Consider the following 20,852-nt stretch of genomic DNA (forward strand, 5'->3'; position numbering starts at 1 on the left):
GTGCACGTGCTACAAGCTTTTTTGCCTGAGTTACTCTGCATTCTTCTACTGCCTGCTAGGACATGTCAGCTCGGCCTGCTACAGCTAATCTTGTTTGGTATCCGATGCCAGTTTAATTGACCATTTCAGGACTCGTAGCTCTGCACTGCTTCCGGACTCTTTTCTAGTGACTGCCAGCCCTGGTATGGACTGTCTTACGATCTTCATTACCCCAGTGAGTGCTACGCCAATAAAACTTTGCCTGCAGCAGAGCTTCAAATGAACTACTAAGAAGCACCCTGTTTGCCATTCACTTGAACTGTTGTGCATGTGCTGCTCCCATATGTATGCATATAAATATTGACTCTTGCTGCAGCAGAGCTGCAAAGGAATTCCTCCTGATATCACCTTATTTGCTGTGTTTTTTAACTTGCTCATGTGTTGCACCTGTGTTTGTTTTGAATAATACAGACTTTACACTGCACTCTGGTTCAGATGCTTTATTTGTCTCAAGCCAAGAGATTCCTGAGTGTACCACTATAATTGTTACATAAGTTAAAGCAGACAGCTGGGTCTGGTATTCTCAGGTAAGGAGCCATGGATATTGACCACCTCAAATCTAAAAATAGCAGCCTGCAGACGCCCCAGAAAAGATGCACCAATTCTGGCACTTCTCACTTGCCCTGTGGCCGTGGCAAGTAGGGTTCATATTTGTGGGATTGATATCACCTCTATATTGTCCAGTGACATCAATCCCATGGCTTAGTAATGGAGAGGCATCTATAAGGCACTTATCCATTACTAATCCTATAGTTATATTGTAAATAAACACACACCCAGAATAAAGTCTTTTAATTGAAAGAATGACACAGACTCCTTTTAATGAACCTAAATGAAACCATATTCACGTCATCGCCTAGTCCACAGAAGCCATGGCCTCCTGTAACGGAAATAAAATAATAAGCCACAATATTCCTTACCTGTCCGCCAAGAAGATAATACATTTGTCCCACGACAGGTCTAGTACTGCTACATCTAGATGGCAAACTGCATTGTTGCATGATGTGACTATACAGCCTGCCATCCAGCAGAGACATTAAGCAGCTCAGTATGTTGCGGTGAATGCCTATGACCTTATTGATGTCACCGCGAACGTGAGATCGTTCTCATGCTCATGGTACCGTGAGAAAGGTCCTGGGAGTTCACAGCCAATGAACACTGTACAACCTACTGACATCAGCCTGAGCGCCATGGAAAAAGTTGTAATGGCTAGGCTCCTTACCAGCCCCCCCAGTTGCCAACTCTAGCTTGGCTGGTTATCAGAAATGGGGGGAATCCCACACCATCTTTTTCATTTATTTAAATAATTTAAAAAACAGAGTGGGGACGCCTCTATTTTTGATAACCAGCCTTGCTAACGCTGACAGCTGAGGGTTGTAGCCAGAAGCTGTCAGTTTTGCCTGGATGGTTATCAAATGCAGGGGAAGCCATGTCAATTTTTTAAAATTATTTATAGCACAATTGATGGATCAATTGATGCCACCTTTCCTTGGGTGGGAACCTAATTTTAGCTGTATTGGCAGCTTTTTGCATCCCCCCCCCCCCCGAAGGTGTTGTCTGTGTTTGGTTTTGCCTCCCAATGAAGACAATGGCGTTTGACGAACATGTTTGGTGGATATCAGGACGTTCGCTGAAACCTTGAAAGATTCGCTCATCTCTAAAGGTCACAAGCTTTGTCTCTCTTCATGATTGAACCCTTTTTTTCAGGATGGCGGGAGTGCCCTCTTGTCTTTTTAGGTGCAAATAACATTGTTCGTAACCTGAATGACTTTGTGTCTTAATTTCTCTTCCCAGGTAGTATTTGTCAGTTGGTGTAAAAGTTTTTGGGACTGTGGTCTTGCAGCACTTGATGACGTCTCAGTAAACATTGGAAGCTGCCAGATAGCTGGTAAGACATACATATATTGTATACTCACTGCTGTAAGTAATATCAGGTCTAGCATGTAAAACTGCTAGCAATAACAAGGATCATATAGAAGAATGTAGTACCCTGCCACAGCTGCTTAGGTAAAAGCTAAGACATCCAAAGAAAAAAAAAAACACAGCTCAGCCATGAAGCAGTAGATCACACAAGCTTTCAAATAACAAATGCTTAAAGGGGTTTTCCCACGAACAAAAAGTTCATTTTAACAAATAGATTTTGGAATAATAATTTCCACAATTGGATGTGTTTAATAAAATGTTCCTGTGCTGAGAGAATCTTATAAATGTGCCCCTGCTGTGTACTGTGTAATGGCTGTGTCTGACCATACAGGAACATGGTCTGATCATACCATATCTCCTAGGCAAGGGGGTGGGGGAGAAAAAAAAGAGGCTACAGATCTTACAACAGGGGATCACAGCTGATTCTTTCTTTGAAGTAAAACATTTCTTGAAAACAGGCAGTGAAATTGCCTCACAAAAAAGAATCATTTGTAATTCCCTGCTGTATTGTCTGTATAGTTTTTCTACCCCTGCCCAGGAGCTGTGGTATGATCAGACCACGTTCCTGTACAATCAGACATTACCCACTACACAGCAGGGGCACATTTATAAGATTCTCTCAGCACAGGGACATTTTATTTAAACACATCTAATTTTGGAAGTTATTATTATTACAAGATCCTTTGATTAAAGGAACATTTGTTCATGGGAACACCCCTTTAAGTATAATGAAATTCATGTACCTTCCCTTTCATTTCCAAGCTGTCTCTAGAGGCAATATTAGGGCTCATACTTGCGAGAGACTCACACGATTCTCGTGCGAGTCTCTCGCATGAAAACCTGGCACTGCCACCGGCACTCGGACCGGAGCGTGCGGCTACATGTATTTTCTATGCAGCCGCACGCTTCGATCCCAGTGCCTGCGGCAGTGCCAGTCTCTCACAAGTGAGTATGAGCCCTAATATTGAGACAGCTTGGAAATGAAAGGATTGTCTTTTGGGAGCATTATGGATCAAGTTTCAATATCCAACCAGCTGCTACAAACTTGGGATCACTGTCGCAGTCGCCAGATGGAGGGATGTACCGCACATTATCATTTGCCATTTGCAGTAGTGGAAACTGAAATGATTAATCATATTTAATCAGCCTTGCAGTCTGATTGGCCCATCATGCACCATTAATGAGCGTCAATCAATTACAAGGCAGTAGTTTGTTGCACTTTGCACAGGGCACTCGGGGAGACACTGCACAAGGGAGATATTCAGGGACAGCACTGCCCCTGAAATAAGCATCACTGATGACTCTTCGTTTCAGGGCGCCAAACTAAGCAAGAGGCGTGTCAAGATGTCCCAGTTCCCCCAGATGATGCTTTGTTTCAGGGGTGGAACAGCAGTTTCAGCCAGCAGATGACGATTTGTGTGAGTATCCCATCATGCACTGGGATTCAAACGAATCATCATAGGAAGTGGGTAATATAAAGAGAACCCCAAGTTGCAGTACAGAGTGAATGTTAGGGAATTGTACCATGACTTCAATTACAAAAGTTAATAGTTTTTAAAGATATATTAATTGAAATTTACTTTTGGGTTTCGGAATTACCCTTTAATAATAGTGAGGAGATGATAGGAGCTGTTGTTATTACATTGGCACAGTAAGATACTAATTTTCACAAATGCATATATGCCTTTTAATCATTAGGTTGTTTTGTATGGATTTCTTTACATTAATGTGTAAAATCTATGATGTATCGTCTTTAATTACAGACAGGTTGCCTCCACTACCTGGAAGATGTACTTTTGAAAAAGATGACTGTGGATTTCAACAAGAATGGCAAAGACGAGGAATCTGGCACCGGATACGAGGGACCACACCTACATCTTACACCGGACCAAGGGGAGATCACACTTCTGGGGTAGGTGAGTCCTTTGTTGCTAAACAGAATTTGTGAAGTCACTTGGTAACATTCTGTGATTTACTTACTGACAGGATGTGTTTTGTTTACTAGGATATACCATAAATGTGTGCTAGATAAGGGTCTCATCTCTCTCCAGAACCACCAGTGAACATTGGGGTGACAGTGCCAACTTACTCTAAGAATTACAAATACAGTGGAGCAAATACTCACATAGCAATAAATGGAGAGAAAGCTGGTATACAGTAAAAGCTGCCACCTCTTCACTCACTGGTTGTTAGAAAATGGCCCCAGCTGTGTGATGAGCGTCAGCTTTCGCTGATTTGTTTTTCTTTGAATGAGTGGACCCTCTGGGCCGTGGCACCCACCCACCTAGGGCGAGCTGACCTAGTGAGGAACCACCCCCTATACAGGGAGTGTCAGGGGCAAGACCAAGGGGGTGAGCCACCACGGCTGCTGGACCAGACGGCCGTCTCAGGAATCAAGACAAGACGAGACAAGGCATTAGTTCAAGTAAACTTCATTCAGGAACACTTCAGGGTACAACAGGTGCAAAGGTGAACACACAAAGAACACAAAGCAAGATGCGTGCAAGGGCACGCCGAGGTCCAAGGCATGAGGAACTCTTCAAGGTAAAACAGGTGCGAAACGTGAACACACAGAATCCATATAACAAGGTGCGTGCCAGGGCACGCCAAAGTCCAAGGCAGGGTGCGAGGAATCGGACTCCGGAAGGCTGGCAAGGGCTGACAGGGTCCAGGCATCAGAGTGTAGACATCTGGTTCCAGACCTCCGGCAGTAGTCAGCTGGCTTCAGGAATCCGGCAGACAAACTAGGAGACAAAACAGGGTGCGTGCAAGGAGACACGCCAGGATCAGATTCACAGAACGGAGACCTGCACATCCCGAGGGGCATGCCAGGGACGGGTACAAGGACGGAGGCCTGTGCGTGCGAGGGCACGCTAGGGAGTTTGCACAAGGACGGTGGCCTGCGCGTGCAAGGGCACGCCAGGGACGGATTCAATGGCATCGGAATCTGGGGCTCTGGCATCGACCGACAGGGTCCAGGATTCAGGCTACGGACATCAGCTCCGGACATCAGGCCGCATTCATCTAGGTCCGGACCTCTGGCAGCGGTCGGTGGGTTACGGAATCCGACAGGCAAACTAGGGTTCAGAGCAGAGAAAAAGAGGCAAAAGGCTTTGTGCAAGAGTAGCAGGAAAAGGCACAGTGCGAGAAGCAGTGTGCGTACAAGGGAGCACTGAAACCACGGCTGGGGCACCGGCAGGTGGTACCGACGGTGGCACAAGCAGGCGGGCACGACTAGAGACGGCACCGCTGCGGCTCACGCAGCCGGTAACCACTATAGCACTGGACGGGGGCACGGCTGAGGCACACAGGCGAGCACGGCTAGAGGCGGCACGGCTGAGGCACACAGGCGAGCATGGCTAGAGGCGGCACGGCTGAGGCACACCAGGCAGGCACAGGCGACCAGGCACGTGCACGGAGGCACGGAGCCACAAGGCAGGGCTAGGCAAAGATACAGGAAAGAGACGCGTGCAGACAGCACGGCAAAGCCTAGTACGAAAAGTGCAAGAGCGCATGAAGTATCAGAGACAAGGCATAGAGTAGTAGACAGGACCCTGCGCATGCAAAGGACATGCCAGGGGAAAAGTACAAGGCGAGGCCTGCGCGTACCGAGGGGCACGCCAGGGACAGAGCACAGAACGGAGGCCTGCACGTGTAGACAGACACATCAGGGACAGGGACAGAGTCTAGCAGTGGAGCGTAGGCCGAAGCCCAGAGCCGGGCCAAGGGAGAACCTTGGGACTAGACAGGGTACAGAGCGGAAGGCCTGCACATGTAGGGAGACACGCCAGGGACAGGGTACAGAACGGAGGCCTGCACGTGTAGGGAGACACGCCAGGGACAGGGTACAGAACGGACATAACAAGAAGATATAGCGAGGACAAACAGAGCACGGAGGACAACACAAGACAAAGCACAAGACAAGAGACGGAATACGAGCATGGAGCGTGTACAGAGACGCACGACAGAGCAGAGAGCAAGGGCACAGAATAGAGGGAGCAACCCCACAGACCAAGCAGCCATGCAGAGAAGCAACACAATACTCAGGCCCTGAGCATAGGAAGGGGCGGTCTGATATAGGGCACAGCACCACCACTTCCGGGTCAGGACCAGGGAAGAGCTTCCAGTTCAGATCCTCTAGGATCACAGAGCGCAGTCACATGATCAGGATTCCAGACATGCAGGGATGATTACAGAACCGGACAGTGCAGGATCCTAGGAAAGGTCACATGATCATGGTTTCAGACATGCAGAGACGAATGCAGAATCAGCCTATGCTAGAACATAGGAAAGACACATGATCAGGGATTCTAGACATGACGAAATGATCACACAAGGCAGAGCAGAAACGCGGGCATCCTGCAGCTCAACAGACATGAGGTGAGTGTGCACACTGCTCTAGGGAACATGCAGGATAGCAGACACGAGATGTGCATGCACACCGCTCCAGGGGTTCTTGAGGCAAAACAGACAAGGCAGACATGGCGGACATGACAAGCTGGATGGGAGATCAGGGGGTAATAGAGTTAGGTGGCGGTTCTAGAAGGTTGTAGAGCATCTAACTGCCAATTATGGCAAATTCTGTGGCTATGCCATAAAAGTTCCACTTGAGATAACCCCTTTAATGAGGGTAACTGTTCTAAGTGGTTACTATCTTTCTACAGCTTTCTCGCAACTAAGAAACTAAGTAAAATGTGGAACGTAGGGTATGTTCCCACGATTTGGAACTGGCAGTGCTTTGGATTCAGCGCATGTTTGCTGGTGAAATTTATCTTACGGAGACGCTAGAAATTGACATGTTGCAGTCTGGAGAGACGCGCCACATGTCCGTCTCCACCGGTGAGCCGCGGGCGTCTCTGGACGCACAGAGGAGATGGAATTTCTTGAAATCCCATCCACTATGTTGTAACATCTGGCCGCTGCGGGTTGGATGTTGCACAAGCAGGGCTGTGGAGTCGGAGTCAGAGTCGTGGAGTTGGAGTTGGGAGTCGGAGGTTTGGCTTACCGACTCCACAGCCCTGTGCACAAGGGCACAGCGTCCAACCCCCAGCGTTTACTGATCGTCGGCACATACGCTTAGGTATTGTTCACATGCAGCATTTTTGCTGTTTTTTTTTTCAGCTAAAATAATATCTCTTGGTGGTAAAAACACTACATTAAAACGAAGGTTCTGTACAATTTTCAAAATGTTTTTAGCTTTTTTTTGGTGCAGATTATGATTTGTATACACATATGTTTAATCAACTCAGTTTTATTCACCAAAATGCAGCAAAAATGTTTGCTTTGTTTCTTGCAGTATTTTTTGCACTTTCTCATTGCTTTCTATGTGTGAAAAAAGTTGGAAAAACTGACACACTGCTGATTTAAAAAAAAAACACTGCAGTTTTCCAATTCAGTCAAGAAAAAAAACACAAGGGTGCATGAGATTTCTGAAATCTCATAGGTTTTGCTGCTACTGTAAAAAGCAGCTTCTTGTTTGCATAAAAATAAGCTCTTAAAAAATACTGCATCTGAACATACCCTAAGGAGAACATACCCTAAGATTTTTCGGCTGCAAATGCTGGAGTGCTGGCAGGAAAAATGCTGTATCATACAGAGACATCATTTGCCTCCAACAGCATCTCTGCCTGTTGCTGTTTACGAGTGCACATAAATTAAGAAGCACTGTCAGAGACTGACAGCAGCATTTATGTGTGGCAAAAATTTCTGTACCAAAAACTCACTTAAAATATGTGTGGTTTATATGCATTCTTCCCTGTTCATTTGAATGAGTAATACACTTTGCAATAACGCTAAAAGAATTGACATGCTGCAGATTTTAATCAGTTTCATATCTGCCAAGAAAAAAATCAGAATCATGTAACTGAGATTTCTTTAATGCCATTCACTTTGCTGGTACTGTAAAACACTGTATTTTTTTTTTCGCAACACAAACACGAAGAAAAATGCATAAAAAAATGCAACGAATGCACATACCCTTATGTAAAAAATCATGTGAGGGTCAAGGAAGATGACTCATGCAGGGACTCGTGGGGGACAAGGAAGATGACTCATGCAAGGACTCATGTGGGGGACAAGGAAGATGACCCATGCAGGGACTCATGTGGGGGACAAGGAAGATGACTCATGCAAGGACTCATGTGGGGGACAAGGAAGATGACCCATGCAGGGACTCATGTGGGGGACAAGGAAGATGACTCATGCAGGGACTCATGTGGGGGACAAGGAAGATGACTCATACAGGGACTCATGTGGGGGACAAGGAAGATGACCCATGCAGGGACTCATGTGGGGGACAAGGAAGATGACCCATACAGGGACTCATGTGTGGGACAAGGAAGATGACCCATGCAGGGACTCATGTGGGGGACAAGGAAGATGACCCATGCAGGGACTCATGTGGGGGACAAGGAAGATGACCCATGCAGGGACTCATGTGGGGGACAAGGAAGATGACTCATGCAGGGACTCATGTGGGGGACAAGGAAGATGACTCATGCAGGGACTCATGTGGGGGACAAGGAAGATGACTCATGCAGGGACTCATGTGGGGGACAAGGAAGATGACCCATGCAGGGACTCATGTGGGGGACAAGGAAGATGACCCATACAGGGACTCATGTGTGGGACAAGGAAGATGACCCATGCAGGGACTCATGTGGGGGACAAGGAAGATGACTCATGCAGGGACAAGATACTTCCTGTTTCTGCATAGAGCAGAGAAAACAGAAGAATTAGCTGGGTAGAAAGGCAAAATGAGCCATTGTAAGTACACAGTTCTTTAATATAAAGAAGAAAAACTCTGGCAGACGTACCAACATATATATAGGGATCTTTCATGTTATTTTTAGAAAAATGTACTTGATTGTTATTTTGATTATGACTTTGTTTCTCCTAAGGATACTACATGTACATTGAAGCAACCAATATGGTCTTTGGACAAAAATCACACCTTATCTCAAGACCACTCCGGGCAATTTATGGGAAACAGTGCTTGACATTCTATTATCACATGTATGGAGCCGGTACAGGACTGCTTAATGTATATTTGAGAGAGGAAGGTCGCAGACATAAGGAGAGTCTTCTGTGGAGTAGGAGAGGTGAACAAAGCATCAGCTGGTTGAGAGCACAAATAGAATATGACAGTGAAAGGCATCACCAGGTAAGCCAGTAGTACCAGGGGAGGTTGCCAAAAAGGACACTTTTATTCCCCCATCTGTAAAAAAAAAAATAAAATATTATTTGATGTGTCTGTGAAGCCAGACATATTGTCAAATAATTAGGATTGCAGTTATCATCATTTTACAGTTCACAGTGACTGTAGGTAATGTTTTCATATCCGATCCTTGGACAGTGGACATAGATTACTAACCCTTTAATTCCAGGGTGATTTTTCCTTACTGCGATATAACAGACGTGGGGGCTTGGTTTTGTGTAATGAGTTGTAATGTTGAATTTCATCATTTGTTTTACCATACAACGGAATGAAAAACCGGGAAAAAACTTCCAATTGGGATCAAATGGTGAAAAAAATGCATTTATGCCATAGTTTTTCTTTTTTTTTTAAATGACCTGAAAACCTGACTCTTCAGGTGGGTACAATTATGAAAATGCCAAACTTGCATAGATTTTTTTTTTTAATTAATAAGTGGTGAAAAAAAAATTCAGAAGTTTGTAATAAAAAAAAAAAAAAAAAAATTTGAATCTGCAGACATTTTCAGAGGCCTGTAAAGTTTTCATTTTTCTGTTGTTGGTGCTAGTTGAGGGCTTATTTTTTGTGTGATGAGCTGACAGTTTTATTGATACTATTTTGGGGTAGTTATGACATTTTGATCCGTTCTTATTACATTTTTTAGTGAAGTTTAGTACTCGAAAAAAATGCAATTATGACGTTTCGATTTTAGGGTATGTAAAAACTTTTATCCCAGTGTAATATTATCCCACTAAAAATCACCTTTAAGGGCAAATCTTGAATATTGTATGCAGTTTTGGGCTCCACATTTTACAAAGGATATTAGTAAAGCTAGAGTCAGTAAGAGGCACGTAACTCCGTCCAATATCAGGTCCCAGTTTAGATGCAGGCCCAGGAGCCGAGACACCATCTTTCCTGGCTAATGATGGCTGTGTCATACAGCCATCATCTGCCTTTGACAACAGCAAGCAGAGCTGAGCTGTGTCTGTTGCTGTTATAGTGTGCGCATACCCTAAATGCCGCTGTCAGAGACTATCAAAACTATTTAACCTCTTAAGACATATGATGTATATTTACGTCATATGTCATGTTCCCGCCTTTGATGCAGGCTCACAAGCTGAGCCTGCAACTTTCCCCGCACATGATGACTGATTGAATCAGTCATCATGTGCTTTAATAGTCACGGGTGTTCTTAAAAATATGTAAAAAATAAAGAAACACAAACGTTTAAATCCCCCTTTGAAATAAAACAATTTAAAAAAATACACATATTTGATATCACCGCATTAAGAAATTTCCGATGTATCAAAATATAAAATAAATTAGTCCATTCAGTAAACAGCGTAACAAGAAAAAAACACAAAATGCCAGAATTATGCTTTTTTGGCCGTGGCAACATTGCAATAAGAGGCGATCAAAACATTATATATACCCTAGCATGGTATCAGTAAAAATGTCAACTCAGGGCAAAAAAAAAAAGAGCTTTCACCCAGCACTATATCCCAAAAAATGAAAACGTTATAGGTTACGGAATCTGGCGACAAAAGCAAAAATATGGAAAATAAAAAAAAAAATAAATTGTGGAATTTTTTTCCCCATTTTCCAGTACACTATATGGTAAAATCAATGGTGTCATTCAAAGGTACAACTCATCCTGCAAAATAAAAAAAACAATCCCTCGTGCAGCTATATTGGCTGAAATTTAAAAAAGTTATGGCTCTAAGAAGAAGGGGGAGAAGCTAAAACAAAAAAACTGAAAATGGCCCTGTCATGAAGGGGTTAAGTATTTGCAGTAGAAATTTCTGCACCAAAAATGCATCTCTACGCTAGAAAAATGCTGCATAAAATAAGCAGCATGTTTATGAGATTTCAGAAATCTCACTCACTTTGCTGGTACTGTTAACTGCAGGGTTTTGGTGCAGCACTTTTGGATCAAAAATTTCTGCCATAAATACTTAATATGTGCACATACCTTTAAAGTGTGCAGTGTTCCCTCTGGTACATCGTGACATGATAATGGGATGCTAATGGGTTACCATGATAGCCAGAGGCCTACTGAAAGTACCCATGCCTGCCATGACGGTGCTTCCGTGAAGACTGTGGCTGGCATTCGTAATGTAATTTTTACTATATACTGCAATACTTTGGTATTGCAATACATAGTGTAAGTGATTGGATTATTGCTGGGACAAGTCCTCTGAGGGGACTAAAAATGTAAAAAAAAAAGTGTATACATATAAATTAAAAGAAAATTAATTAACCCAATCGGTAAATACCGTAAAAAGAAAACAATCGAAAAGACAGAATTACGGTTTTAAGTTTGCCGCAGTGCCACAAAAAAACACACTGCACTTTGTCCCTTGTTGGTTGGGCTTACCCCCCGCAAAAAGGGATTCGGGCGTATGCACTGACTGGGCCATTGACATAATGGTGCTGACAGAGTGTCACCGCTTGCTCTGCTGTGCATCCCTCAACCAATCAGATCCTGCTGGGAGTAGGGCCTGATTGGCTGTCAGTGGAACACTGACAGGGGAGATAATGCATTGTAGTAAAAAAAAAAAAAAATTCTACAGAGTATTATCAACGTGATGAAAGCATCACACCTCCAAGTCCCCTTGTGGGGCTAGTAAGCAAAAAAAAATTAAGTGTTGTAAAAAAAAATTGGAAGTTGGAAATTGGAAAAAAATAGAAAAAAGTTGGAAAAAATTGGAAATTCCAAAATTGGAAGTCTTCAAACAAAGGCTGGACAGACATCTGTCTGAGATGGTTTAGTGAATCCTGCATTGAGCAGGGGCTTGGACACGATGACCCTGGAGGTCTCTTCCAGCTCTAACATTTTATAATTCTATGAAATTACAAAAATCACAGTTTTGATAATAAAAAAAATATTTTATCTGTAAAAATAACAACCCCCCCACATAAACATTACATATTTGGTATTGCCGTGTTCGTAATGACTTGCGCTATAAAACTTCATACAAAAAAATGAAAAACTATGATATCATTAGCATTTTTGTTAATCTTGGCTAAAAATTAACCATACAGTGATGAAAAAGTCATACATATTCCAAAATGGTGCCCTTAAAATGTACAGCTCGTTACTCAAATAACAAGCCCTCCTAAAGTTCTGTAAACAGAAAAATTAAAAATTAGTAAAACATTATGAAAAGGTATTAATTGGGTATTAACGCAATCGTGTCAAGCCCCAGAATAACACTAAAATGTAATTTTTACTGTACAGTGAAATCTGTAAAAAATAACATCCAAAAAACAATTCCAGATTGGGAGATTTTTGGTTATGTCTACTGCAAAACATAATTAAACAGAGATCAAAAAATATGTACCAAAACAGGCATGCCAGTAAAAACTACCTGCCAAAGAAATACGGTAAGTCCTCGTACAGATGCATTATGGAAAAATAAAAAAATGTTAAAACTGTCATAATATGGTAACAAAAAAAAAATTTTTTCAGAGTCTATTAATTGTACAAAAATAACAAAAAAGTAAATAAAACTATACAAATTTGGTATTGCCATAGTGGTATATAATATGTTCTATATACCCCAGAATCGTGCCAATGAGATGTACAACTTATTCCCAAAAAACAAGCCCTTTACGTATGTTACTTAAAAAATTATGGCTCCTGGATTGCAACAATAGAAAACTGAAATAAAAATTGGTTTTAAATGGTCATAAAGGCCAAAACTGGCGGTGATGCCAAGGGGTTAAAGATATGTATAAAAAGTCCACAAAATATGGGAAGAATAGGGGAGGATATGGGAAAATCAAGAGCCACAAATGTACATAGAGCACACTGTTGTGGGAAGAATTATCAATTATGCTATGGCATAGGCATTTGTCATGGGTGTGTCAGACAGTCATTCTGGATCTGGCTGTAAAAGGTCATTGTGCTTTGCTCTGCAGGCACATTCTGAATCTTGCATCTCTTCTGTGGAGTGATATCCTTCTCCCTCTAGGACCTAGCGGTGACCTCCATCGTCTGCTGCTGATTAACACACCCATGCTGGACATTCAAATACCTTCAGGCTACGTGCACACGTGCGGAATTGCTGCTGAAATTTCCGCGGCAATACCGCAACTCCCTGCCGCGGGAAATCCGCATGTCGAATTCCCTCGAAAAACTAGCATTTTGCAAGAGTAATTAGCTTGCAGAATGCTAGCGTTTTCCAAGCGATCTGTAGCATCGCTTGGAAAACTGATTGACAGGTTGATCACACTTATCAAGCATAGTGTTTGACAAGTGTGACCAACTTTTTACTATTGAGGCTGCCTATGCAGCATCAGTAGTAAAAGATATAATGTTAAAAATAATAATAATAAAAAAATCGTGATATTCTCACCTTCCGGCGGCCCCCGCAGCGTTCCCGATCCTTGCGATGCTCCCGGCAACTTATAACAGGGATATGGTACCCAGGGCCTGGAGGACAGTCTCCTCTCCTCGAGACCCTGGGTATCATCCGCACATTTTCCGCTTACTTTGCGCATGGTGGGCATAGCCACATGCAGAAAGTAAGCGGATCAATGCATTCCTATGTGTGTGGAATCCCCGCGATTCTGCACAAAGAATGAGCATGCTGCGTATTTTTCCGCAATACGATTCCGCCGCGGAAAAATACGCAGCATTAGCATAGCATGTGCGGAATGCCATTGAAATCAATGGGTTGCTTTTTGTATGCGTTTTCGCGGCAAAAATGCATACAATCCGCAACGTGTGCACATAGCCTTAGTCACTTAAGCAAAGGCATTGGCGATAGCTCTATTTACCTCTGTCTGTTGGAAGTGCTAGAAGTCGACTAGTTTCTTCTTGAAGACTCTTGGAGAATTGCTGGCGTGAGCTCTCTTATGTCGTCTCAATCTAACTGTATTCCCTCATATGTCTTCCTGCTTTGTCTTTAGTTGTAGTGGGGGCTGACAAGCGACAACCCCTTCCCCTCCCTATCCAGGGCCTATTGCTAGGGGCAGTCAGGGATTAAGTTCCTGCTCAGCGATAGGTGCAGAACCTATTTGGGGACTTTAGGACAGACAGGGTGTTGTCAGATCTGTTTAGGGGTCTCCACTCCTCCCTTTCCTAGTGTTTGGGATCCCCCACCCTCTTCCCATTGTTGTGCACCTAGCTTCTCCGTCACCTAGCATGACAGAATTAGCTGATATTCTGAACAATGTGAATTTTTTTTTTTAGATTGTATTTGAAGGTATTCGCGGTATTTCAATAAGAAGTGATATTGCTCTGGATGACATCACATTTCAGAACAAACCATGTGGAGGTAACTATTACAACTCATATGTCTATAAAATTTACATACAGAATATCACATGTATTATCATGAAAATATATGAATAAGCATTTCAATACAACTACACATTAAACTGAACACAATAGCCCCAGTTCATCAAAGCAATTTTGACAGAATTGACAGAATTCTGTCATAAATTGCTTTGAAAAGTCACAACATTTTCGCGCAACTTTGTAATTTAGGCAACAAATATATATATATAATATATATATATATATATATATATATATATACACATTGTCAGACCTTAATTAGTCTGTTATGGTTATGGCTTGTTCACTATCATCATTTGGAAAGGCCGGGTGATGCAAATTTCCCAGCTTTATAAAAACCCAGCCTCCTCTAAACTTGTGCAAAAAAACAGCAGCCATGGTTTCTTCTAAGCAACTGCCTAGCACTCTGAAAATGAAAATGGTAGAGGCCCGCAAAACAGGAGAAGGTTATAAGAAAATAGCAAAGCTTTTTCAAGCTTCCCTTTCCTCAGTTCGAAATGTAGTTAAGAAATGGCAGTTAACAGGAAGAGTGGCGGTCAAGATAAGGTCTGGGAGACTAAGCAAAATTTCAGTGAGAGCTGCTTGTAGGGTTGCTGAAGAGGCAAATCAGAACCCCCGGATGACTGCAAAATACCTTCGGAAAAATGTAGCAAACTCTGGAGTTGTGATACGTTGTTCTTCTGTTCAGAAACACCTGCACATATATGGCCATCATGGAAAAGTCATCAGAAGAAAACCTCTCCTGCGTCCTCACCATAAAATTCAGAGTCAGAAGTATGCAAAGGAACACCTAAACCAGCCTGATGCATTTTGGAAACAAGTCCTGTGGATGAGGTTAAAGTGGAACTCTTTGGTCACAATGATCAAAGGTATGTGTGGAGAAAAAAGGGCACAGAATTTTGGGAAAAGAACATCTCGCCAACCATTAACAATGGGGTGGATCAGTCATGCTTTGGGGTTGTGTTGCAGCCAATGGAACGGAGAATATTTCATGGGTAGAGGGAAGAATGGATTCAATGAAATTTTAGCAAATTATTGATGCAAATATAACATTATCTGTAGAAAAGCTGAAGTTGAAAATAGGACGGCTTCTACAAATGGATAATGATCCCAAACGCACGTCAAAATCCACAATAGACTACTTCAAAAGGCACAAGCCAAGCTGAAGGTTTTACAATGGCCCCCACAGTCACCTTGATCTGAACGTCATTGAAAATCTGTGGCTATAACTCAAAATAGCAGTGCATGCAAGACAACCCAGGAATCTCACAAAACTGAAAGAATTTTCCAAGGAAGAATGGATGAAAATCCCTCAAACAACAATTGAACTACTCTTGGCTAGCTACAAAAAGGATTTACAAGCTATAATATTTGCAAAAGGGGGTGCTACCAGGTACTAACCATGCAGGATGCCCAAAACTTTAGCATCGGCCCATTTTCCTTTTTTTAATTTTTAAAATGTTAAATATAAATATATATATATATATATATATATATATATATATATATATATATACAGTACAGACCAAGAGTTTGGACACACCTTCTTATTCAAAGAGTTTTCTTTATTTTCATGACTATGAAAATTGTAGATTCATTCTGAAGGCATCAAAACTATGAATTAACACATGTGGAATTATATAATTAACAAAAAAGTGTGAAACAACTGAAAATATGTCTTATATTCTAGGTTCTTGAAAGTAGCCACCTTTTGCTTTGATTACTGCTTTGCACACTCTTGGCATTCTCTTGATGAGCTTCACGAGGTTGTCACCAGAAATGGTTTTCACTTCACAGGTGTGCCCTGTCAAGTTTAATAAGTGGGATTTCTTGCCTTATAAATGGGGTTGGGACCATCAGTTGTGTTGCGCAGAAGTCTCTGGTGGATACACAGCTGATAGTCCTACTGAATAGACTGTTAGAATTTGTATTATGGCACGAAAAAAGCAGCTAAGTAAAGAAAAACGAGTGGCCATCATTACTTTAAAAACTGAAGGTCAGTCAGTCCAACAAATTGGGAAAACTTTGAAAGTGTCCCCAAGTGCAGTGGCAAAAACCATCAAGCGCTACAAAGAAACTGTCTCACATGAGGACCGCCCCAGGAAAGGATGACCAAGAGTCACCTCTGCTGCGGAGGATAAGTTTATCCGAGTCACCAGCTTCAGAAATCGCAGGTTAACAGCAGCTCAGATTAGAGACCAGGTCAATGCCACACAGAGTTCTAGCAGCAGACACATCTCTACTACAACTGTTAAGAGGAGACCTTGTGCAGCAGGCCTTCATGGTAAAATAGCTGCTAGGAAACCACTGCTAAGGACAGGCAACAAGGAGAAGAGACTTGTTTGGGCTAAAGAACACAAGGAATGGACATTAGACCAGTGGAAATCTGTGCTTTGGTCTGATGAGGCCAAATTTGAGATCTTTGGTTCCAACCACCATGTCTTTGTGCGACACAGAAAAGGTGAACGGATGGACTCTACATGCCTGGTTCCCACCGTGAAGCATGGAGGAGGAGGTGTGATGGTGTGGGGGTGCTTTGCTGGTGACACTGTTGGGGATTTATTCAAAATTGAAGGCATACTGAACCAGCATGGCTATCACAGCATCTTGCAGCGGCATGCTATTCTATCCGGTTTGCGTTTAGTTGGACCATCATTTATTTTTCAACAGGACAATGATCTCAAACACACCTCCAGGCTGTGTAAAGGCTATTTGACCAAGAAGGAGAGTGATGGGGTGCTACGCCAGATGACCTTGGCTCCACAGTCACCAGACCTGAACGCAATCGAGATGGTTTGGGGTGAGCTGGACCGCAGAGTGAAGGCAAAAGGGCCAACAAGTGCTAAGCATCTCTGGGAACTCCTTCAAAACTGTTGGAAGACCATTTCCGGTGACTACCTCTTGAAGCTCATCAAGAGAATGCCAAGAGTGTGCAAAGCAGTAATCAAAGCAAAAGGTGGCTACTTTAAAGAACCTAGAATATAAGACATATTTTCAGTTGTTTCACACTTTTTTGTTAATTATATAATTCCACATGTGTTAATTCATAGTTTTGATGCCTTCAGAGTGAATCTACAATTTTCATAGTCATGAAAATAATGAAAACTCTTTGCATGAGGTGTGTCCAAACTTTTGGTCTGTACTGTATATATATACACATACAGTGGGTACGGAAAGTATTCAGACCCCCTTAAATTTTTCACTCTTTGTTTCATTGCAGACATTTGGTAAATTCAAAAAAGTTCATTTGTTTTCTTATGAATGTGCACTCTGCATCCTGTCTTGACTGAAAAATAACAGAAATGTAGAAATATTTGCAAATTTATTAACCCCTTTACCCCCAAGGGTGGTCTGCATGTTAATGACCGGGCCAATTTTTACAATTCTGACCACTGTCCCTTTATGAGGTAATAACTCTGGAATGCTTCCATGGATCGCAGTGATTCTGACATGGTTTTCTCATGACATATTGTACTTCATGATAGTTGTAAAATTGGTTTGATATGACTTGCGTTTATTTGTGAAAAAAAACAGAAATTTGGCAAAAATTTTGAAAATTTTGCTTTGCCTAAAATACAGACAAAATGTGTCATCTTTAACTTTAGGCCTTTTAGCGATCATTTCATCAACTTGGTTTACTGTTCACAATAGCAGTAATTTTGCCAATGGATGCCCAAACTTTTCCATGCCACTGTAAAAGTTGATGTGTCAGCATACATGGAGTTGTCGGAGTAGCAGCAGGTCTGCACAGGGTTCACGCAAACTGTTCCTGATTGCAGACATCAGCTGATGGAGGCTGAGAATCACAGACACAATTGTCAGCACATACAAAAATCTATCAGCATAACATTTGGAAATTATTATTATTATTATTATTTGGAAATGTGAACATATAATCATTATTTTAGGCTACTTTCACACATCCGGGTTTTGCACTCCGGCGCCGTGCGGTGAAAAGCCGTAGTAGCGGATCCGGGATATGCAGCTGACACCGGATCCTGCTGCGTGGCCGGGGGGGGGGGGGGGGAGGAGAGAGAGAGATTTTTTTTCAGTCATTCGCCAGGCACGTCTACGGTTAAAACTCACAATGTCCGGGCATGCGCTGTTGAAAGAACTGGTCCGATGCTGTCAAAAAACATAACATGGAACGTTTTTTGCAGATGTTGGACGGCGAAGTTTGGCCGTATCCGGCAAAAAACGGCCGCGCCGCATGCCCATCCGGCACAATGCGGCGATAATGAACATCTATGGGAAAAAAACGGATCCGGTGCCAACCGGTACTGGATCCGGTTTTTACAAATTTCGCCGCATCGTGCCGGATTACAAAAGCCGGACGTGTGAAAGTAGCCTTATATGAACAGACCCTCATGCCCACACAAGGTTAGGAAGCCGCATAGTATACCTTTGTATATTCATCTCACATTCTGATCCCAAGTTCCTAACTCTTTTCTTGCTAGCTCAAATGGTCTTTACCTGAACTCATGTCAGACACCTGTTGGAAGATTTACAGGTGCATCTCACAAAATTAGAATATCATCAAAAAGTTAATTTATTTCAGTTCTTCAATACAAAAAGTGAAACTCATATTAGATAGTCATTACAAACAGAGTGATCTATTTCAAGTGTTTATTTCTGTTAATGTTGATTATGGCTTACAGCCAATGAAAGCCAAAAAGTCATTATCTTTGTAAATTAGAATACTTTATAACACCAGTTTGAAAAAATGATTTTAAAATCCAAAACGTTGGCTTACTGAAATGTATGTTCAGCAAATGCACTCAATACTTGGTTGGGGCTCCTTTTGCATCAATTACTGCATCAGTGTGGCGTGGCATGGAGGCAATCAGCATATGGCAGTGTAACAACCCTGCTGGCGTCACTGCATGGCCTCCCCATCCCCCGCACATCAACTTACTCACTGCTCCGGGTCATGCTGTGAATTCTGTCTATTGCCAGCCCTGTGCTCTGTGCCTCTGCTCTTCTGTATGTTTCCTGGCTATGTGTGTATAGGGGGCGGCGCCAGAACGCTCTGGTTCTTATGCAGTCAGGGTGCACCTGTCTAATCTGTCCCTGACCAATCGCCTAGAACCCTTGACTATTTAGTTCCGCCACACCCACTGAAACATTGCCTGTGCAATGTCTATACTCAGTTAGTATCTTGCTGCTGAGGAAGCCAGGCCCTGTCCTGTGTATTTCCTCGTTCTCTGGAGGAATACTTCTTGTCTTGCTTTGTACCTTGTCTGCCTGCCAGGAGGCTGAATATCCTGGCCCTTGAGTCTTGGTCCCAGTACCTTGTCTGTACTCTGTCCTACCTTAGTCTCCCTTTCTCCTTGTCTGTGGCTTCCTTCCCTGCTGTGTCTTTCCTTGTGTCCTCCCTGTCTGTACATCTGCACCCTTGCAGCTCTGTCTGTGCATCTGCACCCTTGCAGCTCTACCTGCTCGGCTCCCTTGCAGCTTTGCCTGCTCGGCTCTCTTGCAGCTCTGCCTGCCCGGCTCCCTAGCCGCTCTGCCTGCCCGGCTCCCTTGCCGCACTGCCTGCCCGGCTCCCTTGTCGCTCTGCCTGCCCGGCTCCCTTGCCGCTCTGCCTGCCCGGCTCCCTTGCCGCTCTGCCTGCCCGGCTCCCTTACCGCTCTGCCTGCCCGGCTCCCTTGCAGCCCAGCCTGCCCGGCTCCCTTGCAGCCCAGCCTGCCCGACTCCGTTGCAGCCCAGCCTACTCCGCACTCCTGCGGCTCACCTACTCCGCACTCTTGCGGCTCAGTTCCTAACCTGTTCCAACATATTCCACTCCTTCCTGCATGTATCCATACCTGCACCTCCTGTGTGAACAGGTCCCAACTTGTTCCTTCATACACCACACCTGCTTGCCCTGTGTCTCCAAGCCGTACCTGTTTGCCCTGTGTCTCCAAGCTGTGCGTGCTTGCCACACCTGTCCAAGTGTCTTGTCCCCGAGTGGGATCAGCAGCCACAGCCAGACACCACCCTTGAGTGGCACCCGACAGCTACCTGCCGCACAAGCCTGACCTCACCATCAGAGGCTCCAGTGAACACCGAGGTAGCTTTCATAGTCACGCCCCTTCCAGGGTAGTCTGGTTCGTGGCACAGTGGCCTTCAGCCAAGGCGTGAGCGTGACAGGCAGTGCTGAGGTGTTATGGAAGCGCAGGTTGCTTTAATAGCAGCCCTCAGCCCATCTGCATTGTTGGGTCTGGTGTCTCATCTTCCTCTTGACAATACCCCATAGATTCTCTATGGGGTTAAGGTCAGGTGAGTGTGGTACTTTTAGAAGTGTGGACAGGTGCCAAGTCCTGCTGGAGAATGAAATTTCTATCTCCAAAAAGCTTGTCGGCAGAGGGAAGCATGTTTCACTTCTTGTATTGAAGAGCTAAAATAAAT

General features: G+C 43.4%; 1 protein-coding gene across 1 annotated transcript in view; it reads left to right on the top strand.

Moving 5' to 3' along the window:
- Positions 1 to 20,852, top strand: part of MAMDC2 (MAM domain containing 2) — a 249,584-nt gene that overhangs the window by 209,562 nt on the left and 19,170 nt on the right. Inside the window, exons 10-13 of the mRNA XM_073543722.1 lie at positions 1,834 to 1,927; positions 3,726 to 3,878; positions 8,862 to 9,124; positions 14,355 to 14,439. Of these exons, the coding sequence (XP_073399823.1) occupies positions 1,834 to 1,927; positions 3,726 to 3,878; positions 8,862 to 9,124; positions 14,355 to 14,439 (595 nt within the window). The remainder of the gene's footprint in view (positions 1 to 1,833; positions 1,928 to 3,725; positions 3,879 to 8,861; positions 9,125 to 14,354; positions 14,440 to 20,852) is intronic.

This window comes from Dendrobates tinctorius, unplaced genomic scaffold (genome assembly GCF_039654945.1).
Source record: "Dendrobates tinctorius isolate UK_male_01 unplaced genomic scaffold, ASM3965494v1 ptg000134l, whole genome shotgun sequence".
Classification (NCBI taxonomy): domain Eukaryota; kingdom Metazoa; phylum Chordata; class Amphibia; order Anura; family Dendrobatidae; genus Dendrobates; species Dendrobates tinctorius.